Raw genomic sequence first — 26,807 nt, forward strand, 5'->3', positions numbered from 1 at the left:
GACAGATAACAGTATAATAACCACATATCATTTTAAGAATTAAACAGTAATATATTAACATGTTTCAAAGTAATTTCCAAATCTGTATGAATAATGCCCCTACAAAGCAAGCATTAAGAAAAAAACCTAGTGTAAAAACATGACCTGCTATCTTCTCAATGTTGTATGTTTTTCTTCCTTTTAGGAGTTCATATTCTAATGGTAGAAAAATGACTTCTTGGAACAATATAACGACAGGCACTAATTCCAGTATTGGACAGGCACCTTCATTCTACCTCTCTGGGATTCCTGGCTGCGAGGATGTTCAACACTTTATTTCCATCCCCTTTTGTGTGTTCTATCTGATTGGAATAGTGGGCAACTGTACAGTTCTTCACATCATCCACACTGACAAGAGTCTCCATGAGCCCATGTACTACTTCCTGGCCATGCTGTCCCTCACGGACATGGGCATGTCCATCTCCACCCTGCCCACAGTACTGAGAACCTTCTGGTTTGATGCTAAGGAGATTGAGATGAATACTTGTGTAGCTCAGATGTATTTTATTCACACTTTTTCTCTAATGGAATCAGCTGTGCTCTTAGCCATGGCTTTTGACCGCTATGTTGCCATCTGCGATCCTTTGAGGTATTCCAGCAAACTTACCCCACAACGCATTGTCTACATAGGGGTCTTCATCGTAATCAGATGCTCCACTGTCCTCCCTGTTGTTCTTGTTCGTATCCCCACATTTTCTTTCTGTCACTCCCATGTTCTCTCCCACTCCTTCTGCTTACATCAAGATGTCATCCAATTGGCCTGTTCTGACATCTCATTCAATGTTTTGTATGGCTTGTTTGTTGCTGCATTTTATTGGGGTGTAGATTCTCTAGGAATCTTTTTATCTTATACTCTCATCCTCCACTCTGTGTTGCACATTGCATCCTGGGGAGGGAAACTCAAAGCCTTCAGTACATGTGTCTCCCATATTTGTGCTGTGCTCATTCTATATGTGCCAATGATAGGGTTGTCCTTAGTGCATCGTTTTGCAAAACATTCCTCTCCCATTATTCATATTACCATGGCAGATATTTACCTGTTAGTTCCACCAGTTCTCAACCCAATTATTTATAGCATCAAGACAAAGCAGATTCGCCAAGGCTTCCTAGGGATATTATTATCCAAAAGGATAGGGCTTGCTCACACTTAAATTCTTTGATATTTCAACTTTTGCATCCATCACCTTCATCCTAAAGATTAACCTGTTAGAAATTCTTGGACACATTTGGTATATAATAATTCCATGATAGTTCACAAATTCCACATGTCACTTCAAGAAAAACATTTCAGTTTCTATCATTATTTCCTAGCTTTAAATCATCTCAAAACCCTTGTGTCAGGAGAAGTAGTAAGAGAGAATAATTTCATTCAAATATTTTACGGAGATATTTTCCATTCAAGTTTGAAGGGAAGTACAATTTTCTATGTTATAACTAAAATAGAGAAATTCCCTGAACAACTCAATGGTAAAAGACATAATACACAGCAGAATTTATGTTGATAATTCATTACATTTTCTTTCCATTATGTCAAAGTAGACTTCACACTCCATATTTTGAGTCAAATTGTAAGCAAGTGGATGTTTAAATTTAGAGATGACATAAATGAAACTATTGCATTTCTTTATTTCCTTTACTTCTATTGAAATGATTGTCATAAAAAAATCTGGGTGATGAATAAAGTTAGTTTTTGTTGTTGTTGTTGTTCTTCAATGGAGAAAACTAGAAGAGAAATCCAAACTTCACAATAGAAGGGATCTGTATTCATGAAATGTAGTGAAAACATCAAAATCTCTTGATCAGTGTACACTCCTATTAGGTGTAATATCTCATGTTCAGAACTTTAAATAAAAATAGAGCAAGAGAGAACCCTTCCCCCCATCACCATAAACTGTAATCGTCTGAGGATCTTGCTGTCTTACACAATTTCCTAGGATATAAGAGGAAACAAGTTTTCAACACCCAAGATTAAAGTACATATTCTAGTGGGAAAATAGAAATGGATCTAAGATAGTTAGAAAGAGGGCTCAAAGAGAACACATTTGTTTTGTACAAATACTATTTTAAATCACCCTCAAAGACTTCCCTTGGTTAAATAAAGGGAAGCTGAAAAACATAATAAACACATTTTTTAAGGATTATTTCTAGATACTCTGAAAAGAATACATAAGATAATTTTAAAAATTAAAAGTATTAGGAATCATAGTTTTAAAAATTCGTTTAGAAAGTAAACCAGTTCAGGGAATAGAATAAAAATAAAAATAGAAAACAAACTCTGCAGTTCCATGTGAATTGAAAACAAAAAAAAATCTGTGAAAATTATGTTAACATTAAATCAGATATGAATGTAGATTTTATAGCAAAGGGATCCACTGAACTGCGTTCAACTGTGTTGAAAAACTAAATATGCAAAGATTTACCTGATGCTTTTTCTCTTACACTTGAGAAACTGATATTTCTGAGGTGAATCCCCCATTCTAGGAGAAAAAAGACTTTTTCATTTGATTAACCAAAAAATGAACATCAGGCTTCCTGTAAAAAATGGGAAAAAATTACACATATTAGAACTTCAACATGTATTAAGTTGGCCAATAGTGATAGTGATGGTGATAAACACAAAGACAGAGATAGAAAGTAACAGAGGTACACATATGTATATGAGGTAGACACCTCTCCTTTGTCTTAATTAAGGTTCTGTCAGGAAAAAATAAAATTGTTCTCAAACTGGATAATATGAAGACTTTGATACAGGCATCAGGGGTCATCAAAAATATGTGGACAAGATTTGGTAAAACCAAGAAATATTTTTATACATATTTTATAAATATATCATTGACGTAGATAGTACTACAGAAGGGAATTTGATGCCAACGTTAGTCCTGAAGTGGCAAGGGAACAAAACTTTTTACCAGAACATGGGAAGGACAGAATGTGGAGAAGGACACCCAGCATGAGCTTTCCCTTTCTGTAGAAAGATGCAGCCACCATGAGGAAGCCACGGTGAGGGTTGTTGGGGAGTCAAAGGGGTAAATGTTCCAACTGTATCTTGCTTCCTGCATTTCCATTAGCGATCAAGTCAAACCAGAAGTCAGAGAGCAAAGGGACCTGTTGATTCAGCTCACTGTGGTCAAGACAGAGCAGAGCAGATCTGGAAAACAGCCTAAGGATGCCCTCTGGCAAGCAGTCTGCCTTTCATTATTTGTATCTGCTCTCAAATACACACATATAGTTCAGGCTTTTGGTCTCTGTAGTGCTTTATCTTGTAGCTGTAAATGTGAATATTTGTAAATCATTTTCTTGCCATTAGAGTGAATCATTCAAAATTGAGCTTATGATCTTGGTTGTCAAAGAATTTAGCAGTGAGAGATGAAATTGCTTTTTTTAAAAATTTTGTTCCTATGTTTTTTACATGAGAAAGATACAGACCATATAGTAAAGGAGTATGGTTTCACTGACTAATAACAATTCTCTGAATCTGAGATCTTTGAACATATCCAACTTGGATGATGTCAAAGTGATTTAAATTGTGCTCAGTTGTTCAGTTGTGTCTGACTGTTTGCGACTCCATGAACTTTAGCCCACCCACCCAGGCTCCTCTGTCCATGGGATTTTCCAGACAATAATACTGTAGTGGGTTGCCATTTCCTTCTCCAATGATTTAAGTTAATATTACAAAAAGCTAAGTGTAAGGATATTTCTGAGGCATCCCATGCCAGTGAAGGAAGTAAGTTCAAATCATTTCTCTGGTAATTTCACAACAAGACATTGGAAGATGGAAGTGTGAAGATTTTTCTAGTGGTGGGATAGAAATAGCCTCTTATTTTCATGGACTGTTATTGGATGGTAAATTTATTTTAATAACTGAGTAAATATTATTTATGAGAACTATTACTTCTGTTGTAGTAATTACTTATATTTTTCAACTCCTGAAAGAGCTAATTGTCAATTAGTATCTTAAATATAACAGTAGAGGAAGATTAGCAAGCTATGACATGTGTAATCAGCAATATCTTACTTGAGTGAGATGATAGATTTGTTAAGATTTAAATTAGTATTACAAGGTTCAAAACCAGAGTCAAAAAAATTAACATTAAAACACATTTTTAAAAGAAATTCCTGTACTAAACAGTTAGAAATCAATATTTTTAAGACAGTTTTATTCACCCTGAGAGGAGATGTCTTATCATTCAGTAGTCCACATGCCAACTCTGCTATATAGCTTAATCACCAGTAGATGTTTAGAAGTCAAAATTGTTGACAGACATGTGGCCCTTCATTCATTGAATGAAACCATGTATACATAATCAAATCAAATTTATACAATCCCTTTCATCAGTAAAAGCTATGGCACAGAGAATCACACTTAGCATTATTGCTTATGATCTTTAAAATGGGTTTCTTTTTTCATTGTGGTTTTAAGGTTACAGCAAATTTGAGTGAAAGCTACAGAGATTTCCCATATACTCTTTATTACAATAGTTTTGAAGGAAGCAATTCACATAAGTAAGTTTCATTTTTATCTAGTATGTAGTAACAGTACCAACTTGGAGCCATTCCCACCTCTATGTCCTGAATAAGTTGTTCTCCTTGGCTACACCATAGCTAACAACCTTTACTACTCTACCATATTCTGGATACAAGTTAGTATTTCATCTCATGTTGCACTACCTACTTTGTTCTGGACATTGAAGTGATAAATACTTGAGACTCTCTGTAGCCTTCTTGCCTTTGAATTTCCAAACTTCAATATCTGGAATGATAAAGGGAGGGTTGGGGGAAGGGCTATAAACTAAAATAGTGACAGTGACGGTTACAGGCACAGTCTTGCATTTCTCATGGAGACTCATATCTCTAAGGATTAGAGGAAGACTTATTAACTCATGCATTTTGCTTTGAGAATTAAAACAATCTCTCATGCAAAGAGGAACTATTCTACCAAGTAGGTAAGGACTGGTAAGTAAGAGTGGGAAGTAATAGAAAAACACAAAGTGGGGCTTGAGAGACAAGAGAGAGAAGGGCAGACACCCAAAGTGTGAGAAGAAACACCAAGGGAATGGTTCAAGAAGGAAAAGATTCTTAGTATTAGAGGATATCCTTTCTCCAAATATCCTTATTATTCATACCCTGTGCAAAACATTCAAGCCAGACTCAGAGTTTTCAGATAGGACTTGCCTAATATACCCTAGACTTGCATGACATGTGGTCTGCTTTCTGTTGGTGGACATGATTGCTTACACAGGGTGAAGGACTATTATCAAACATAACAAAGAGGAATTCCAGAATATGAGTGGGATTACACCAGATAACCTTTGAGGTTCCTTCTAATCCTAATTACCAGTTATTTTTAATATGAAATTAATTATTGTCTAAATTCGCATTAAGACCTTCAGATTTCTGAGTTTATAAACTAAACTCCACAAAATCCATCCTCCTCTGGAGATTTGGAAGATACCACAAGGCAATGTGAATGCATTTAAAATTGTAAGATCAGGAACAATAGGAATTGGATTATCAAAATGAACAGGTGCTACCTAAAAAGGGGGTTGTGAAATAACAGACCAGATTCTAGTGAATATGGAATATAATGGATATTTATGTTGTGGTAATTTCAGAATGCTAATATCTCAAATTCCTAATTCACTGAAGTTCCAAAGATCTCATGCTTACTCTTGATGAGACTTCTCATTCTATCCTGGACTCAGTTTTTGTTGTTGCTTTTTTCAAATCTGGCACTGAATACAATGAGAAGTGAATATGTTGTGTCATAATGATCAGAGGAGTTTCTGGATAGAAAAAAAATGATTAAGAAGCAATTCATATCTCTGGCTATACTGAAATTTACTGGATGAAAAGGAAATGAAACTGATACAATTCACTTTCTACTTCTCAGGCCACCTAAGTCACTTGTGAGATGGTTGTTCATGATGGTTTCCTCTAAAGGAGGATACTTCATAGTCTCCCCATATATTCCTCCTCCCATTATACTTTAAACAATTCTTGTTGGTGTTACTGTTGTCATCATCATTGTTGTCATTATCATCATCATCCAGAAGGCTCTTTGCTAAGTATTTTACACACAATATATCTTTTACCTTAGCACATCCTTTCAAATTGTTACTTTCTTCAGTTCAGAGAGGAGGCAGTTTTGGTACAGAGAGAAGAAAAGGTGATTTGGTCAAAATTAAACGGAGCACAACATTGAAACCAGAATACAGCTTAAGTTAAAGTGACTGCAGAAGGAGAGAAATAGATTCTAAATAAGGAAGATGTTGAATGACTGTCTCCTTAAAATCTCAGTGAAGAGTCAGTAAGACGACAAAAGATGTACTCTAGATCAGGTATCTTCCCAGTTTTCAATGAAACTTCATGTTTACTCCTTTTTGATTCAAAGAAACCTTGTGAAATCATAAAAAGTTTCTAAATCGAGTGAGCAATGAAATGAAAACCAGATTTCTAAATTTGGATTATGGTGTAGAAATTGGAAAAGAATCAACAAAAGAAGGGATAATATTGGAAAATCTGGGCATTAAAGGTAATAATTAGTGCAAGTGTAGACAGGAAGATAAAGTAGATAGGAATTTGGGGAGTTAAATTGCAGGGTTGTAAGAGGTATCAGTTCATACTGTGTGTGTGTGTAGAACTTAATTGTAATAAGAGTTAAAAAGCCTGAAATTGTTTCTGTAGTATACATATTTGGTGTCTTGCTTATGAATCTTTCATTTCCTAGAAAGTTATTAAACATCCAAGGCAATAATCTTTTGCAGTCAGGGTTTCTTTACATGTAACTAGAGGAGACTGCAGTCTTTCCAGGTGACTCAGTGGTAAAGCATCCTCCTACCAATGCAGGAGACACAGGTTCGATCCCTAGGTCAGGAAATTCCCCTGAAGTGGAACACAGCAACCCATTCCAGTAATCTTGCCTGGAAAATCCCATGGACAGAGCCTGGTATGCTACAGTCCATGAAGTCACAAAAGAGTCGGACCTGACTTAGCAACTAAAATAACAACAGCAAGAGGAGACTGAGAGGATTTGATCTCCCTAAAGCCAAAGTAGACTTTTCAAGATAGCATGATGACAATTTATTAATTTACAGTTAGAGGCAATCTGCCCCATGGATTAGAATTTTGGTAAGCATGGATGCTTGTCAAGAGAAGGGCAAGTGATGGCTCATCTTCTTACTTCAGAGGCATTGCTATTGACTACAGAAGAAGTACTGGAATCTAATAGGTGAAAATATATTAACTCATTCATCCAAGTATAAAATATTTAGTGTAAAGATTAGGCACAGTAGGCTTTTTTAATTTTTTTTGTCATTCACTCTTTTTGTTATTTTGTTTTCTCTTGATTTTGCTATGAATCATGAATTTCTACTCGATCTTTCCCCAATCCCTATATATCTATTATTTTGCCTTTTTTTTTTTTTTTTTTTTGCAGATAGAGCCTCTCTCTAAATAATAAATCAGTTCCTAAACATAGTAGGAAGAAGGTTTGGACTCTTTAAATGCAGAGTCAGTCAATTCTTCTTTGCTTATATTATATAAAAAATTGTATATTTATACTTTTTAAAAATCATACATTATTCTGTCTATCCTAACTTATGTTTAGCTCTTGGGGATACTAGCCTGATACTAGATTGATATTAGAGTTGATTTTCACTGGGTACCAACCCTGTGGCATCACTTATATAGCCAGAGATAGGTCAGTAAGAGCAAAAACCATGCTGATCAATACTTACCTGAATTCTGTAATATGCTTTGCATGGTTTTCTAATATTACTGAAAAATCTATCAAGCTAAGACAGAAAAGCCATTTCATGTAAGTCACTGCCCAAGTCATTTTTTTTAAAGAAAAAGTTCTAACGTATGGCCAATGACTCTGGTTGAGGATCTTCCTGAAGAAAAGTATGAAAATAAAGATGTAGTCTAGAATGGGTTTTGTGTGTACTGTTCTGGGTAGTGTCTTTAGAAGGAGACTACCCATATTCATAGAACATGATAATACATTTGCATTTGAGAGGAAGAAGGGAAGATCCTTGTGGTTATAAAACTGGATGTTTTACTTAACGGACAACACTCAGCAAAGAAATTAAGAATGACAAAGCAAAACTATGAGGGTAAATCTAGGAGTGATTATAGGACAGACTGAAGTTTTGTTTTGTTTTTGTGACACAGGTGCTGATCTTATCATTTGTTCCCCCTCTGGAGTGTGATTGTGAATCTGGATTGTGGTTTAACAGTAAGCCCTATGGCAGCTGCAAACTCCAGCAATATCCTGGCCTCCACCTTCTATCTCACAGGTATCCCTGGATATGAGGAATTTCACCACTGGATTTCCATCCCATTCTGTCTCCTCTACCTTGTTGGAATCATGGGCAACTGTACTATCCTACATATTGTCCGGACAGACCTCAGGCTCCACGAGCCCATGTACTACTTCTTGGCCATGCTTTCTCTCACTGATATGGGCATGTCCTTGCCCACAATGATATCGCTCTTCAGGGTGCTGTGGTCCATATCCAGGGAGATCCAGTTCAACACTTGTGTAGTCCAAATGTTTTTCATTCACACTTTCTCCTTCACTGAATCATCTGTGCTCTTGGCCATGGCCCTTGACCGATATGTGGCCATCTGCCACCCACTAAGATATGCCACCATTCTCACTCCTACACTCATCACTAAAATTGGAATTGCAGCCCTGCTTAGAAGTGCCCTTCCTGTGATTCCAAATGTGGCCCGGCTGGCCTTCTTTCCCTTCTGCCATTCTCACGTCCTTTCTCATTCTTACTGTCTGCACCAGGATATGATCCGCCTTGCCTGTGCTGACACCAAGTTTAACATTATATATGGAATGGTTATGATCACTTTACTGTGGGGAATGGACTCTCTGGGTATTTTTGTGTCTTATGTTTTCATCCTTCACTCAGTATTAAACATTTCATCTCAGGAGGGAAGATTTAAGGCCCTCAACACATGTGCATCCCACATCTGTGCTGTCCTTATTCTTTATGTGCCTATGATTGGGCTCTCTATTGTCCATCGTTTTGCCAAACACTCATCCCCTCTCATCCACATCTTCATGGCTCATATCTACCTGCTAGTTCCACCTGTGCTCAACCCAATTATCTATAGTGTGAAGACAAAGCAGATCCGCCAAGGAATTCTCCGCCTGCTTTTCCCCCTAAAACTCAGTTCTTTTCTGATGTAGGTTTGTCTTCAACACAGTGATGACATGAATATTAAGTTTGTAAATATATAGTGATTTGTCTGCTCTCTATGTTGGCACCAGAGTTACCAATAAAAGATTACTTAAAAAAAAAAAAAGCTGAAATAGTTCTGACAGTACATTGTGAAAAATCCTAAAGGAGAGAGGTGGTGTCTACTGGATTTATAATAGACTGACTTAACATGAACTTCCTAAATTCCAAGTATGAATGTGTTGGAGCAGAGTGTGTTGGAAATCACTTCCATCTGTGGTTTCTCATTTGTAATCCTATCCTGATTCAGTGCTGATTGTCCATGAAGTTTTCCTTGTTTATTCTAAACCCATATTTCTTTGCTTCTTGATACACTATATTTGTCAGGGAATCTTATATTACCTTTCTCATTATATAAATGTGTTTGTAAATCTACTTATGCTAACTTTCTTAAAATGGAAAAAAAAACCTTACCTTGATGTAAGAGCATATTAGGTTTCAAAAAGGAAATTTTTGAACTTTTATGGTCCATCAGCATCATCTTTTAAAATTTTACTCACATGTTCTTTTCTTTCTGAGGACATTTAGTTTCATCAGGAATAGAAAGGGGCAACTTTCATAGTTTTATTTAATTTTTAGAATTACTCTTACTCTTTCAGAAAGCCAAACTCAGTGATTTTTTATGTCCCTGAGATAATGTCATGTGAAACCAGTGATTATTTAATCTACTGGATTAGATGTGTCTAATAATAATTTAGGATATAGTATTTAAACATAAAAAAATCTAACTCACTGAGATGTAGATACTTATAAGTTTATAGTAGTAGGAAACAGGTAATACAGATCTCAATTTTTATCTAGAACTCTTTTCAATGTATAAACTGTCTTCACATTTCTCTGAAATTATTGAATGCATAGCTGTGCACAGAGTTGTATTAACAAACTTGCAAATTTAATTGAAATGTCTTAGTTCAAATGTCTGTACTTACTGAAATAGAAGAAAGAAATGAAGCAGAAAATAAAACTTTAAGAATGCTTTGTAACTCCCAGGTTTTATATTGGTCTTAATGATAGGTAGTATATTTTCACAAATCTTATTCTGTAACTGTAGGAACTGTGTCTCAAGGACTTTGCTACCTGTGAAAATCAACATTATGTTTAGTGTAAAAGAGTCACTTAATAATTATTTAATGCATAAGTTATATAGAAGTGAATCAATCATTGAATAAAGACTGACTCATTTGGATTGGATTTTTTAAAAAACTTGGAGTGAAAAATTTGACCTCTCATGAACCCATATTTCCTATAATAAAACATATCTTACAAACTTTAAATTATGATTTCAGATGTCAGGCATATGGAATACACCTAGAATTTCCATTAGCTTATATCTTTTCCCTGGTTTAAATTCAGTTATGTCTGTTCCTATCCATGTTTATCCTATTTCTTAATTCTAATTATCCCTCTCCTTTAGCACATTCACCTTGTCTGAAACATCAACAAATAAAAATAAAGATATGTGAACATCAGACTTAGATAATATTCCCTATAGTAAATAAGTAAAATAAAATTAATATGAAAAATAAAAAATGAGAAATGTGAATGTTAATTCCAGATGTACAAGCAACATTTAAATATTTATATTCATCCTTCATATGATACCTTCAAATACAAAATGTATTTATAATATTTTAATATTTTTAATTTATTTTTAATTTTACATTTTTAAAAAGATATGCTGATCATATCTTTCCTAATGCTTCTGCTCCAAAAAATGAAACATTTTAAAGTTTTTCCTTAACATATATTCAAACCATTGCATCTTAAATTTTGCATTTCGCATGCCAGTAAAATTATTTTAAATGAACATCTACATAGATAATCTAAGTTTTTAATTTACAAAATATCACCCTCTATACTAACTCTTGGAGAAGGAAATGGCAACCCACTCCGATATTCTTGCCTGGAAAATCCCATGGACAGAAGAACGTGGCCGGCTACAGTTCATGGGGTCGCAAAGTGTCAGGTATGAATGAGTGACTGAGCACATTCTAACTCTTACAGTGTATCACTAGTTACATGATTTTCATGAAATATATTTTACAAAAAACATTTAGAAATACCTATTCTCAAAATTAAGATAATTCTTCCTAGAAGAATTTAGTTGGTGTAGAGGTGTCATTTTATTTTTTATTTTTATTTTTAAATTAATTAATTTATTTATTTTAACTGGAGGACAATTACTTTACAATATTGTGGTTTTTGCCATACATTGACATGAATCAGCCATAGGTTTACATGTGTCCCCACATCCTGAATCCCCCTCCCACTCCCTCCCACCCTATCCCTTGGGTTGTCACAGAGCACCAGCTTTGAGTGACCTGCTTCATGCATTGAACTTACACTGGTCATCTATTTTACTTATGGTTGATATAAATGTTTCAATGCTGTTCTCTCATGTCGTGCCACCCTTACCTTCTCCCACACAGTCCAAAAGCCTGTCTTTACATCTGTGTCTCTTTGCTGTCTTGCATATAGGGTCACCATTACTGTCTTTCTAAATTCCATGTATATGTGTTAATATACTGTATTGGTGTTTCTCTTTCTGGCTTACTTCACTCTGTATGGGCTTCCCTTATGGTTCAGCTGGTAAAGAATCCGCCTGCAATGTGGGAAACATGGGTTCGATCCCTGGGTTGGAGAGACCCCCTGGAGAAGGGAAGGGTTACCCACTCCAGTGTTCTGGCCTGGAGAATTCCATGAACTATACAATCCATGGAGTCACAAAGAGTCGGACATGACACTCTGTATAACAGGGTCCAGTTTCATCCACCTCATTAGAACTGACTCAAATTTGTTCATTTTTATAGCTGAGTACTATTCCATTGTGTATCTGTACCACAGCTTCCTTATCCATTCATCTGTGGATAGACATCTAGGTTGCTTCCATGTCTTAGCTATTGTAAACAGTGCTGTGTTGAACATTGGGGTACATGTGTCTCTTTCAATTCTGGTTTCCTTGTGTGTATGCCCAGCAGTAGGATTGCTGGGTCATATGGCAGTTCTATTTCCAGTTCTTTAAGGAATCTCCACACTGTTCTCCATAGTGGCTCTATTAGTTTGCATTTCCACCAACAATGTAAGCAGGTTCCCTTTTCTCCATACCCTCTCCAGCATTTATTGCTTGTAGACATTCTGATGGCTGTCATTCTGACCAGGGTGAGACAGTACCTCATAGTGGTTTTAATTTGCATTTCTCTGATAATGAGTGATGTTGAACATCTTTTTATGTGTTTCTTAGCCATCTGTATGTCTCCTTTGGAGAAAAGTCTGTTTAGATTTTTGGCCCATTTTTTGATTGAGTCATTTATTTTTCTTGTTTTGAGCTTCATGAGTTGCTTATATGTTTTGGAAATTAATTCTTTGTCAGTGGCTTCATTTGCTATTATTTTCTCCCATTCTGAAGGCTGCCTTTTCACTTTGCTTATATTTCCCTTTGTTATGCAGAAGATTTTAATTTTAATTAGGTCCCATTTGTTTATTTTTGCTTTTATTTCCAATATTCTGGGAGGTGGATCATAAAGGATATTTCTGTGACTTATGTTAGAGAGTGTTCTGCCTGTGTTTTCCTCTAGGAGTTTTATAGTTTCTGGTCTTACATTTAGATCTTTAATCCATTTTGAGTTTATTTTTGTGTATGATTCTTTTACAGGTGGTTGACCAGTTTTCCTAGCACCACTTGTTAAAGAGATTATTGTTTCTCTATTGTATATTTTTGCCTTCTTTGTCCATACTGTGTGGATTTATCTCTGGTCTTTCTATTTTGTTCCACTGATCTATATATCTCTCTTTGTGCCAGTACCATATTGTCTTAATGACTGTAGCTTTTTAGTATAGTCTGAAGTCAGGAAGGTTGATTCTTCCAGTTCCATTCTTCTTTCTCAAAATTGCTTTGGCTATTTGAGGTATTTTATATTTCCATACAAACTGTGAAATTATTTGTTCTAGTTCTGTGAAAAACACCTTTGGTAGCTTGATAGGGATTGCATTGAATCTATAGATTGCTTTGGGTTGTATACTCATTTTCACTATATTGATTCTTCAAATCCATAAACATGGTATATTTCTTCATCTATTTGTGTCATCTTTGATTTCTTTCATCAGTGTTTTATAGTTTTTCCTATATATAAGTCTTTTGTTTCTTTAAGTAAATTTATTCCTAAGTATTTTATTCTTTTCATTTTTTAATTTGTATTTTTATTGGAGTATATTTGATTAATAATGTTGCAGCAAAGTAATTCAGTTATACAGACACATGTATCTATTCTTTTTTAAATTCTTTTTCTATTAGGTTTCTATTGAATATTGACCAGAGGTCCCTGTGTTATACTGGGTTATCTATTTTCAAAATAGCTGTGTGTACATGTCAATCCCAAACTCCCTCTCTCCCCCAACTTGTAACAATGAGTTTGTTCTCTAAGTCTGTGTGTCTGTTTCTGTTTTGTAAATAAGTTCATTTGTATTTTTTTTATTCTGCATGTAAGCAATATCATATAGCTTACATGCAATATAATATTATAATTGCTGTAATATTATAGCAATATCAGCCTTTGTCTGGTTTACCTCATTTGGAATGATAATCTCCAGGTCCATCTAAGTTGCTGCAAATGGCATTATTTTGTTATTTTAATGGCTGAATAATATTCTATTTTATGTATGTACAACATCTTCTTTATCCATTCATCTGCCTATGGACATTTATGTTACTTTCACATTGTGGCAATTGTTAATAGTGCTGCAGTGAACATTGGGGTTCATGTATCCTTTCAAACCATGTTTTCTCCAGGTGTTTGCCCAGGAGTACAATTTGTTGAATCAGAGATGAGTTTTGAATATACAGATGAATGAATGACTGAACAAAGGAATAGATGCCACAGCTATATTATGAACTGAGAAGGGAAGCATTATTTTGTCCAGTCCAGCCTTCCAGCAAGTAGCTATCTCTCTTAAAGTGAAAGCCCTCCTACTCTTGCCTAGAATTATGATAATATGATATAAGCATCTCACCCACTTTTATATAGACTTACACGCTGAGACACGCTTACACATATTGTTATGCTTCATTAAGCCATGAGTATTTGTTTGTCCTCTAAAAGTATTGTCTGCCTATCTGAAAAATCTGTAAGATATCCAGAAGACCAAATAATAATTCATTTTTTCCAGTCTCCTATCACTAGGAAAAATGCAATACAATTATTTTCATGATGTCAAATGTTATTCTTTGGATTATGCATTGATCATCTTTATTTGCAGAAAGCCCTTTGTGGCAAAACACAAAAAAAAATTAAAAAAGCACAAAATCAGAATAGAGAATAACACCCTTCACCATTTAAGTGTTTAGTGTTTTCTTTTATACATCCATTGTTCCAAAATACATCATTAGCACACTTAGTCATTCAGTCATTTGAATAACTTAAACCATAAAAGCATTATCTTTTAAAAAGTACAGTGTGGATAACCACCTCATTACCCAGAAAGTTGAGAAAAAGCCATGTACATTTATAAAGAGAATAATAGTACAGATATTTTTAAGACACCCAATTCATTTAATTCAACAACTTGACCATATATAGGTTTCTATTATATTCATCATGTACTTTTTTACTGTCTAATGCCAGAGAAATATTTTAGCTCTTTTATAAATGAAGAAGAGGTAAATGTTTTATAGTGGAGATAAGAAAGTACATTATAAGAATTATGACAAATAAGTTTATAAATGATAAATCTTGTCCCATGAACCATAGAATGCAATTTGCAAGAATGTTTGGCATAAGAAAAATTAAGTTAGGAAAATGCATGTGCTTACATAAAAGTGCCAGATGAATCCAGTGAACATAATCCTGATCACTACCACAAATTTCCTTTTCTTTGGAATTTGTCCTGACATAATTTCACCCCCATTCAATCAGAAGAAGGAATAAAATATATTGATTCAAATTAGCAATCTGACCCAATATAGAGCAGTTAAACTCCTTGTCCAACAATCATTGTAGCTGAGACCAGATAGGGTCACCAAACCTAAAAAAATTCATCCTTTCCTGCTGTTGAGGTCCTGTGGCAGCCTGGCTCCTTTTCCTACCTAAGTTGTAGACATTCAGATTACCTTTGGCTGTCATGACATTTGCAGAATATTTCAATGAAGTGTCCTGTTTTGTGGTGGTTGGATAGGCTAGCCAGGTGGCATGCTTCCCTGGTGGCTCAGACAGTAAAGAATCCACCTGCAATGCAGGATACCTGGATTCAATCCCTCGGTTGGGAAGATTCCCTGGAGGAGGGCATGGCAACCCACTCCAGTATTCTTGCCTGGAAAATCTCCGTGGCAGAGGAACCTGGTGGGCTACAGTTGCAAAGAGTTGGACACAAGTGAGTAAGCATGGTAACAGATCTGAACTTGAGTCATTCCCAGCCCTTAGGTTGTAGACTCCATGTTCCTCAACAGTTTAAGTCCTTAATAAGTCCCTTTGATTGGCTACTCCATAGCTAACATTCTTTATTGAGTGCAAGCATGCCTGTCAGTCACTCAGGCTTATCTGACTCTGATAGCTCATGGTGAAGGATTCCTGATCTCCAAAGAAGATTTAGCTTCGGGACAAGGGACCAAGTTTGATCATTCAAGAGCTTTTGTGTAGCAGAGTTTTATTAAAGTATAAAAGGGGACAGAGAAAGCTTCTGACATAGACATCAGAAAGGGGACGTAGAGTGCCCCCCTTGATAGTCTTAGCAAGGGAGTTATATACTTTTTCAATTGGTTATTACAGTAAATCAAAAGAATGTCTCAAGGTTGTAAAGGTCTTACCAGACCCAATTCCACAATTTGAACTTTAATATAACAGAATTAGAACTAACAATAGAAAGATCTTACCAGACCCAATCCCACAATATACATTTTTAAAATGACAGGCTTAGTCAGAAGAGTCTTAAGAAGGAAAAACATATCCTCGAGCAAGCTACATTGTTATATTGACTAAAACAAAACAATGTAGGAAAAATTTTTGTCCTTTTTTCCTCCTTGAGAACTCCAGACCCCTGTCTCCTCTTTGAAAGCCCCAGACCCCTCTCTCCTCCTCAGGGACCCTGGACTTCTTATCAACCTACCTAGAAATTGATTCTCTCAATTCTTTGTGACTGTATGCGCAGTAGCCCACCGGTCTCCTCTGTCCATGGAATTTTCTAGGCAAGAATGACAAGTGGGTTGTCATTTCCTAACTAGGGGATCTCCCTGACCCAGCAACAAACCTACATTTCCTGTGCCTCCTGCATTAGCAGGCAGATTCCTTACCACTGAGCCACTTGGGAAGCCCAGTATCTTTGTTACCTTGCCATATTCTGGGTGCAAGATAGTATTTCATTACATGTCACACGACCACATTTGTTCCAGACATTGAGGTGATAATATTTGGAACTTTCTATAACCTCCTGCCTTTGCATTCCCAAACTGCATTATAGGAAATGGAAAACAGAGAATTTGGGGAAGGGCCCTAAAGTAAAATAGTGGTGCAGACAGGGTTACAGGCATGGTCCTGCATTTCTCATGGGGACTCACATCTCTAAGGACTGGAGGAACACTTATTAACTCATCCTTCTTTCCTTGAGAATTAGAGCAGTCACTCATGACAAGAGCAACTATTCTATCATTAGGTGAGGATTGGGAGAAGTAAAACTGGGAGGTAATAGGAAAATACAGAGGGGGCTTGAGAGATCAAAGAGAGCAGGGCAGACACCCAAAGTGTGAGAAGAAGGACCAGGGGAATGGTTTGAGAAGGAAGAGATTCTCAAGTTATTAGAGTGCATACTTTCTCCAAATCTGTATTGTCCATACCCATAGACAGAGGATTCAAGCCAGACATAGGTTTTTCAGATAGAACTTGCCTAATATACCCTAGACTTTCATGGCAAGTAGTCCCCTGTCTGTCTGTGCACGTGACTGTTTACACAGCATAAAGGAATATTACCAGACATAACAGAAGAGGAATCCAGAATAAGAGTGGGATTACAGCAGATAAGATTTCAGGTCCCTTCTAGTCCCATGTATCAGTGATTTTTAACATGATATTAATTATCAATTATGTTCTAAACCTTAAGACATTCATATTGTTGAATTTATTAACTAATTCCAGACTCCACCCTCCTACTCTGGGGATGTAGAAAATATCAAAAGGCAATGTGAAAGAATTTGAAACTAGAGCATCAGGACCAGTAGAGAATGGATTGTCTAATCAAACAGGTGCTGCAACATGGGGGCTGTGAAAAAAATAGATGGACCAGATACCAGTGAATATGGAGAATAATGAATATATATGTTGCAGTAACATCAGAATGCTAATGTGATTGCTCAGATTCCTATTTCACTGATGTCCCAAAGATATCATTTTAACTCTTGGTGAGATTTCTCCTTCTATTTTGGATGTTTTTATCCCCCAAAATTGGCACTGAATAAAATGGAAAGTATATATGTACTGTCATCATATTGATCAGAGGAATTTCTGGGTATACCTGTGGCGGATTCATTTTGATATTTGGCAAAACTAATACAGTTATGTAAAGTTTAAAAAAAAAAACTCAACATTCTAAAATAAAAAAAAATATTAAGGAGCAATTCATATCTCTGGCTATACTAAATATTTAGTTGATAAACAGGAAATAAAACTTATATAGTTCAGTTTCTACTTCTCAGACCATCTAGGTCACTTTTAACATAGCCATTCATGGTGTTTCCTCTAGAGGAGGATACTCCATAGTCTCCCCTTGTCTTCCTCCTCTCATTATACATCAAACAGTCGTTGGTGTTATTGTTATTGTTGTCACCATCATTGTTCTCGTTTTCATCACTATCATCATCATAGAAAAGGCTCTATGCCAACAAGTTTACACACATTATCTCCTTCACCTTAGCACATTCCATCAAATTATTATTATCTTCAGTTTATAGAGGAGACAACTCCTCTACAGAAGAGGGAGAGAAAAAGAAGTCATTTGGTCTAAATTAAAGTGAGTAAGGCAATGGCACTCCACTTCAGTACTCTTGCCTGGAAAATCCCATGGACAGAGGAGCTTGGTAGGCTGCAGTCTATGGGGTCGCTGGGAGTCAGACACGACTGAGTGACTTCCCTTTCACTTTTCACTTTCATGCATTGGAGAAGGAAAGGGCAACCCACTCCAGTGTTCTTGCCTGGAGAATCCCAGGGACGGGGGAGCCTGGTGGGATGCAGTCTATGGGGTTGCACAGAGTTGGACACGACTGAAGTGACTTAGCAGTAGCAGCAAAGTGAGTAAGCTTTGAAACCAGAATATAACAAATTAATGTGATTGCAGAGCCAGAGAAATATATTCTACATAAGAGATATGTTATATATCAGTCTCCTTTCAACTTCAGAAGAAGGTCAGAGATATGATGAAAAATGACCTTTAGTTCAGGTATCTTCCAGTTTTCAATGAAACTTCATGTTTATTTCTTCTTGGCAATGGGGGAGAACACTTATAAAACTGGAAAAATGGTTTGAATTGACTAAGCAGTAAGATAAAAAGAACCAGATTTTAAAATTTTTATTATAGAATAGAAATTAGAAAAGAATCATCAAAAAGAAAGAATAATATTGGGCACTCTGAGCATTGAAAGTAATAATCAGTGAAATTTTGGACAGAAAGGTGAGGAGATAGACAGGAATTTGAGAAGTTAAATAGCAGGACCATAAGAAGTATCAGTTCATATAGTATGTCAATAGAACTAAGTGTAATATGAATAGTCAGGAAGACTGAATTTGTTTCTGGAATTTACTTATTTGATGTCTTGATTATGGATCTTGTATTTTTTAGAAAATTATTAAACATTTGGGGGAAATATCTTCTGTAATCAAGGATATTACATGGAACTAGAGGAGACCCCACTCCAGTACTCTTGCCTGGAAAATCCCATGGATGGAGGAGCCTGGTGGGCCGCAATGCATGGGGTCACGAAGAGTCGGACACGACTGAGTGACTTGACTTTCACTTTTCACTTTCATGCATTGGAGAAGGAAATGGCAACCCACTCCAGTGTTCTTGACTGGAGAATCCGAGGGACGGGGGACCCTGGTTGGCTGCTGTCTATGGGGTCGCACAGAGTCGGACACGACTGAAACGACTTAGCAGCAGGGGACACTTAGGGGATTTCATGTCACAGAATGTCAAAGAAGACTTTCCAAGACAGAAGATGCTGATTTATTAGTTTACAGTGAAAGGTAATTTGTCCCATAGAGTTTAAATTCCTAAACCAATATTTTGGTGAGCATGGAGGCTGGGCAGTTGATGAGCAAGTGGAGTTTAAGAAATGGCTCACCTTTCTTAATAATGTCTTTCTTGACCACAGAAGAAATCCTGGAATCTAGAGGGGGAAGATATATTTTCTCATTTGAGCAGAAGAGCTTTGGTGTGGAGGTCAGATGCCAGTAGACATTTTTTGTGCATTTTACTTTTGTTTTTGTTGTTTTCTTTCTTGTTTTTGCTTTGAAGGATAAATTTCTACTCTCTCAAAAACCCCTATATCTTTTGTTTTGTAGTTTTGGTAGAAAGAATCAGTCTCTAAATGATTAATTAGTTCTGAAACATAACAGGAAGAATGTTCTGAATCTTTTAAATCAGATTCAAAATCAATTATAGTTTGCTTAACATCACATATAAAAATTATATATTTTATTATTATAAATTTTAAATTCTACACATTCTACTAAATCATCTTAAGCTATATTTGTCTCAAGGAGATGCTCATCCAGGAACATATTGATATCAGAGTTGATTCTATGTGGCTTCCATTCCCTTGTTATCAATCACCTAGGTGGCGCTAGTGTTACAGAACCTGCCTGCCAAATTAGGAGACCTAAGAATCGTGGGTTCAATCTCTGGGTCAAGAAGATCTTCTGGAGGAGGATATGACAATCCACTCCAGTATTCTTGCTTGGAATGTCACCTGGACAGATGAGACTGGCAGGTCCCAGTCCATAGGGTCACAAAAAGTAGGACATGCTGGAAACAACTTAGCACGCATATGTGGATGCCATCACTGTGGTATCAGTTATATAGTTGGAGATAAGTTTAGTAAGAATAAAAAACATCCTGACCAAATCTTGCCTGAATACTGTAGAGATGCCTTGCATGATAGTCTAGTATTGCTGAAAAAGATATCAAGCTCAAAGACATTTATATAAGTCATTGCAGGAGTATTTTTTCTTTTTTTCAAAGCAGACTAATATAAGACCAGTAACTCTGGTCAAGATTGTTCTAAAGAAAAGTATTATTTACTAATGTAATCTACAGTGGTTTTGTGTGTGCTGCTCTGGGGGGGTAGTGTTTTTAGAAGGAATTTGTGCATGTTCAAACAGCATGTTAATAGTTTTGCATCTGAAGAGAAGGGAAAGTTGTTATGGTTATAAGAGTGGATGTTTTTCTTAACTAATGACATTGAGCAATGAAATGAAGAAAAACAAAGCAAAACTATGAGGGTAAATCTAGGAGAGATTATAGGACAGACTGAAGTTTTGTTTTGTTTTTGTGACACAGGTGCTGATCTTATCATTTGTTCCCCCTCTGGAGTGTGATTGTGAATCTGGATTGTGGTTTAACAGTAAGCCCTATGGCAACTGCAAACTCCAGCAATATCCTGGCCTCCACCTTCTATCTCACAGGTATCCCTGGATATGAGGAATTTCACCACTGGATTTCCATCCCATTCTGTCTCCTCTTTCTTGTTGGAATCATGGGCAACTGTACTATCCTACATATTGTCCAGACAGACCCCAGGCTCCACGAGCCCATGTACTACTTCTTGGCCATGCTTTCTCTCACTGACATGGGCATGTCCTTGCCCACAATGATATCGCTCTTCAGGGTGCTGTGGTCCATATTCGGGGAGATCCAGTTCAACACTTGTGTAGTCCAAATGTTTTTAATTCACACATTCTCCTTCACTGAATCATCTGTGCTCTTGGCCATGGCCCTTGACCGATATGTGGCCATCTGCCACCCACTAAGATATGCCACCATTCTCACTCCTACACTCATCACTAAAATTGGAATTGTAGCCTGCTTAGAAGTGACCTTCCTGTGATTCCACTTCTCACCCGGCTGTCCTTCTTTCCCTTCTGCCATTCTCACATCCTTTCTCATTCTTACTGTCTGCACCAGGACGTGATCTGCCTTGCTTTTGCTGACACCACATTTAATGTTATTTATGGGTTAGTTCTGATCATTTTGCTGTGGGGAATGGACTCCCTGGGTATTTTTGTGTCTTATGTTTTCATCCTTCACTCAATATTAAACATTTCATCTCAGGAAGGGAGATTTAAGGCCCTCAACACATGTGCATCCCGCATCTGTGCTGTACTTATTCTTTACGTGCCTATGACTGGGCTCTCTATTGTCCATCATTTTGCCAAACACTCATCCTCTCTCATCCACATCTTCATGGCTCATATCTACCTGCTAGTTCCACCTGTGCTCAATCCAGTCATCTATAGTGTGTAGACCAAGAAGATCCACCAAGGAATTCTCCACCTGCTTTTCCTCCTAAGAATCAGTTCTTCTGTGATGTAGACATGTCCTCAAGTCAATGATGGCATCAACGTTAAGTGTGAAAACACATAGTGAATGTCCACACTTACTGTCAGTTCTTCCGTGATGTAGGTTTGTCCTCAAGACAATGATGGCATAAATATTAAGTTTGTAAATATATAGTGATTTTTCTACATGCTATGTTGGCACCAGAATTGCCAATAAAATATTACCGAAAAGGACACAAATAAAATTGACATTACATCCTGCAGATGTCCTAAATTAGAGAGTTGGTGTCCACTGGGATTATACAGACTGACTTAATACGTGTTTCCTAAATCTCCTCTACGCATGAATATGTTGGAATACAATATGTTAGATACCATTTAAATCTATTGTCTCTCATTTCTAATCCTAACCCTGATTCATGGTTTCCTATCCATAAAGTTTTCCTTGATCATTCTAAACCCATATTTCTGTGCTTCTTGACATACTGCCTTTGTCTGGGAATCTTACATTATCTTTCTTGTTATAAGTGTGTAAGTCTGCTGAAGTTACTTTTATTAAAGATGGTAATGATCATATCTTGATATAAATTATATTAGAGCTCACAGCATTTTATCTATCTTCATAGTGCATCAGAAGCATCTTTTAAAATTTTATACACATGCTCTGTATTTTCTCAGGAAATTGAATTTCTCGAGGTATAGAAATGGGCAACCATCATTTTTAACTTAACTTTCTGAAATAATTATAATCTTACAGAAAGCTGAAACTCAGTAGTTTTTGAAATCCCTGAGATGTCTTATGAAGCCAGTAATTATAATCCACTGGATTAAGTGTATCTAACAATAATTTAGGATATAGTATTCAAACATAAAAAATCTAACTGACTGAAGTGTAGCTACTTATGTTTGTGACAGTAAGAATCATAACATATAAATCTTACTTTTTCTACAATTCTTTTGGCATATAAACTGTCTTTTCATATTATTCAAATGATCTAGTGCATGGCTATGCATAGAGTTGTATAAGAAACTTGTAATTCTAGTTGAAATTTCTTAATTCACATGTCTACACTTGTTCAAAGACAAATAAATGAAGAAGAAAAAAGCCTTTAAGGATGCTTTATAACTTTATGTATATTAATCTTAATAATACATAAGTTTTCACAAATCTTATTCTATCTACACTAAGAACTGTGTCTCATGCAGCTTGCTACCTGTGAGAACCAACACTATCTTTATTTAAATTATGCACTTAATAATTATTGAGTGCATAAGTGAAAGAAATGAATCAATCATTGGATAATGAATGACTAGTTTTATTGGATTAAAAAAAATATATTTTAGAAAGAGATTTCACCTGTCATAAGCCCACATTTCACATGACAAAAAAGGTATTATTAACTTGAAATTACCATTTCAAATGTCAAACCTGTGAAGGACATCTAAGACTTTCCATGACTTATTTCTGTTCCCTAGTTTTAATTCAGTTATATCTGTTTCCATCCCTCTTATCCTATTTCTTGACTCTACTTCTAAATACTCTTCTCCTTCAGCACTTTCAGTTATCAAGTAAAAATAAAGCAAGATATATGAACATCAAATTTAGATAATATTTCCTACAGTAAATAAATAAAATTAAATTAATAGAAATACATATTGGAAGACAATGTGAACATTATCATTTGCTGTATACCATATAAGTATATCAGGCTTCCCTGGTGGCTCAGTGGTTAAAGCATCTGCCTGCAATGTGGGAGACCAGGGTTCGATCCCTGGGTCCAGAAGACCTCTGGAGAAGGAAATGGCAACCCACTCCAGTATCCTTGCCTGGAGAATCCCATGGACAGAGGAGCCTAATAGGCTACAGTCCACAGGGTCTCAAAGAGTTGGACACGACTGAGCGACTTCAATTAACTATAGCCATTCTATAAAACCTTCAAATTCAAAATATATTTTTAGTTTCTGCTTGCTGAATACTTATCATAATGCTTCTGCTCCGAAAAATGAAAAATTTTATCATTTTTTTAGCTAACAAATATATTTAAACCATTGAATCTTAGATTTTGCATTGCACACAAATACAAAAATATACAAATGAGTATGTAAATATACAGGCCAACTTTTGAGTTTACAAATTGTTATCTTCTATATATTTCTTAAGATATATTATTAGAGGTACTTTATATTCATAAACGGGCCTTCCCTTGTAGCTCAGATGGTAAAGAATCTGCCTTCAATGCAGGAGATCCAGGTTTGATCCCTGGGTTGGGAAAATCCCCTAGAAAAGGGAATGGCAACCCACTCCAGTATTCTTGCCAGCAAAATACCATGGACAGAGGATCCTGGAAGGCTATAGTCCATGGGGTTGCAAAGAATCAGAAATGACTGAGCAGTCGACACACATATTCATAAAGTATACTTTACTAAACACACTAAAAAAACACATATTATCAAAATTAAGATAACTCTCCTTATAAAATATAGTAATTGAAGACGGGAGTGATTGACTATCACTCCAATGATATCACTTGATATCCAATGAATGGATATCAAGTTTGTATTATGAACTGAGAACAGAAGCACTGTCTTGTTTTTAAAAATTTAACAAAAGCTAGAGTCCCAGCAAGTAGATACTGTTATTGAAAGAGGAAGGCCTCTTGTCCTTCCCCAAATTCACAATAATATGATTTAAGCATCTATCTCATTTGTACTTCGACTTATAAATTAAGAGACACTCTTACTCATATTGTAATATATAGTAATGTTCAGTCACTAAGTCTTGTCTGACTCTTTGTGACCCCATGAACTGCAGCACACCAGGCCTCCCTGTGCCTCACCATCTCCTGGGGTTGATCTAAGTTCATGTCCATTGAATGGGTGATGCTATCCAACCATCACATCTCATGAACCTTTATCAGCAAAGTGATGGCTTTGCTTTTTATGTTGTTTGATGAAGTCATGATTATTTATTTGCCTTCTAAAAGCCTTCTCTGCCTACCTGAAGAATGTGTATATATCCAGAAGGCCAAATAATAATTCATCTTTGTGTTCCAATCCCCTATTATTAAGCAAAAATGCAATGCAATTATTTTCATTATATCAAACATTAACCTTTGTGCTATGCATTGGTCATCTTTATGCTGAGTGATCACATCATGGTTATCTGGGTCATTAAGATCTTTATTGTATAGCCCTTCTGTGTATTCTTGCCATAAAGAAGGCTGATTACTAACAAATTGATACTTTCAAACTGTGGTGTTGGGAAGACTCTTGAGAGTCCCTTGGACTGCAAGGAGATCCAGTCAGTCCATCCTAAAGGAAATCATCCCTGAATATTCATTGGAAGGACTGTTGCTGAAGCTGAAGCTCTGATACTTTGGCCACCTGATGTAAAGAGCTGATTCATTGGAAAAGACCCTGATGCTGGGAAAGATTGAAAGCAGGAGAAGGGGAAAACAGAAGATGAGATGGTTGGATGGCATCACTGACTCAATAGACGTGAGATCGAGCAAACTCAGAAGGTGGTGAAGGACAGGGAAGCCTGGCATACTGCAGTACAAGGCGTTGCAAAGAGTCAGACACGACTGAGTGACTGAACAACAACATGCTGCAGAAAACACTTTGTGGCAAAACATGATAGCAAGCAAAAAATCAGAGCAGAGGAGGTCAGTATCCATTTCACCATCTAAGTGTTTAGCATTTTCATCTATATAAAATATTGCTGCAAAATAATTCATTAGCACACTTAGTCATTTAATCATTCAATTGAATAACTATTAAAACATAATTTCCTTTTTAAAAACCTACAATATGGATAATTACATGATTATATAGATAATTTATAAAAAGCTTCTATAAACAGTGTTATGTATTTATAAAAAGACCTATAACAGTATAAATATTTTCAAGACAGTCAAATTACTTCAACCGCTTGACCATGTATATGTTTCTGTTATGTTCATGATGCACTTTTTTACTGTTTGATGCCAGAGAAGTATTTTAGCTCCTTTGTAAATCAAGAGGTGAATATTTCTTAGGGGAGATAAGGAATTGTATTGCAATAATTATGGTATGAGAGTTCATAGATGATAAAGTTTGTCCCAGTACTATGGAATACAATAAAATGTTTAGTGTAGGAAGAGCTAAACTAGGACGATTGCATGTGCTAATATAAACATGCCAAATGAATCCAGTGAACAGAATCCAGACCACTTATACTTCCCTTTTTTTCAGAATTACCCTGACACAATTTCACCCCCATTAAATCAGAATAAGAAATACAACAGTTTGATCCAGGTTTAGCAATTGATCCTATATACAGAAATCATATGTTTTGTCCCACAGTCATTGTAACTAAGACCAGGTATGTGTGCTTAGTTGCTCAGTCATGTCCGACTCCTTGTGACCCCATGGACTGTAGGCCTCTTTGCTCCTCTGTCCATGGGGATTGTCCAGGCAAGAATACTGGAATGGGTTTCCATGTCCTCCTTCAGGGAATCTTCCCAACCCAGGAATCAAATGGGTTCTCCTGTATTGCAGGAGGATTATTTACCAGCTAAGGTACCAGGGAAGCCCAAATTCAATTAAGAAGCTATCCATTCCTGCTGGTGAGGTCTAATAGCAGCCTGACTTTAGTCCTACCTGAGAAATAGAAATTCAGTTATCCTTGGCTGTCATAATATCCCATAGAATGTTACCATGAAATGTCCTGCTTTTTGATTCCTTTAACTAACAAAAGGTAATTCCTATTGTTTGTCACCAGAAGAATCTTTAATACACTAAGGTCCTGAAGAGATAAGAAAGTCATACTTGTGGACGCTAAAGGAAACTTTTTTGAGAGGAAAGGAAATGAATGTTTTAATTGTATGTCATACATAATACAAAAGATATATCGGGGGTTGTTACATAAAATCACTAGAATTAATTTTTAATTAATTGAGAGATTTATCCATTCAACAAATATTTATCAATTATTTGTATATTT

The 26,807-nt window shown here is 36.1% G+C and overlaps 2 protein-coding genes and 1 pseudogene across 2 annotated transcripts in view; all 3 read left to right on the forward strand.

The window, feature by feature from the left end:
* The window catches only part of LOC129629087 (olfactory receptor 51G1-like), a 49,164-nt gene extending 47,673 nt beyond the window's left edge, over nt 1–1,491 (forward strand). The window contains exon 2 of the mRNA XM_055548868.1: nt 185–1,491. Coding sequence (XP_055404843.1) covers nt 210–1,190 — 981 coding nt within the window. The 5' untranslated portion in view covers nt 185–209 and the 3' untranslated portion in view covers nt 1,191–1,491. The remainder of the gene's footprint in view (nt 1–184) is intronic.
* A 6,232-nt stretch (nt 1,492–7,723) lies between these two features.
* Nucleotides 7,724–9,244, forward strand: LOC129629088 (olfactory receptor 51L1-like). The gene has a single exon (XM_055548869.1). It carries the CDS (start codon nt 8,285–8,287, stop codon nt 9,242–9,244), a length of 960 nt encoding a protein of 319 aa, XP_055404844.1. The 5' UTR covers nt 7,724–8,284.
* Nucleotides 9,245–20,799: 11,555 nt separating this feature from the next.
* LOC129629090 (olfactory receptor 51L1-like) lies at nt 20,800–21,857 on the forward strand (annotated as a pseudogene).
* Nucleotides 21,858–26,807: the final 4,950 nt, after the last annotated feature.

Source organism: Bubalus kerabau, chromosome 15 (assembly GCF_029407905.1).
Source record: "Bubalus kerabau isolate K-KA32 ecotype Philippines breed swamp buffalo chromosome 15, PCC_UOA_SB_1v2, whole genome shotgun sequence".
Classification (NCBI taxonomy): Eukaryota; Metazoa; Chordata; class Mammalia; order Artiodactyla; family Bovidae; genus Bubalus; species Bubalus kerabau.

Excerpts from the sequence above, each read along its gene's own strand:
- LOC129629088 (XM_055548869.1), top strand. The coding sequence starts at position 8,285 with ATGGCAGCTGCAAACTCCAGCAATATCCTGGCCTCCACCTTCTATCTC.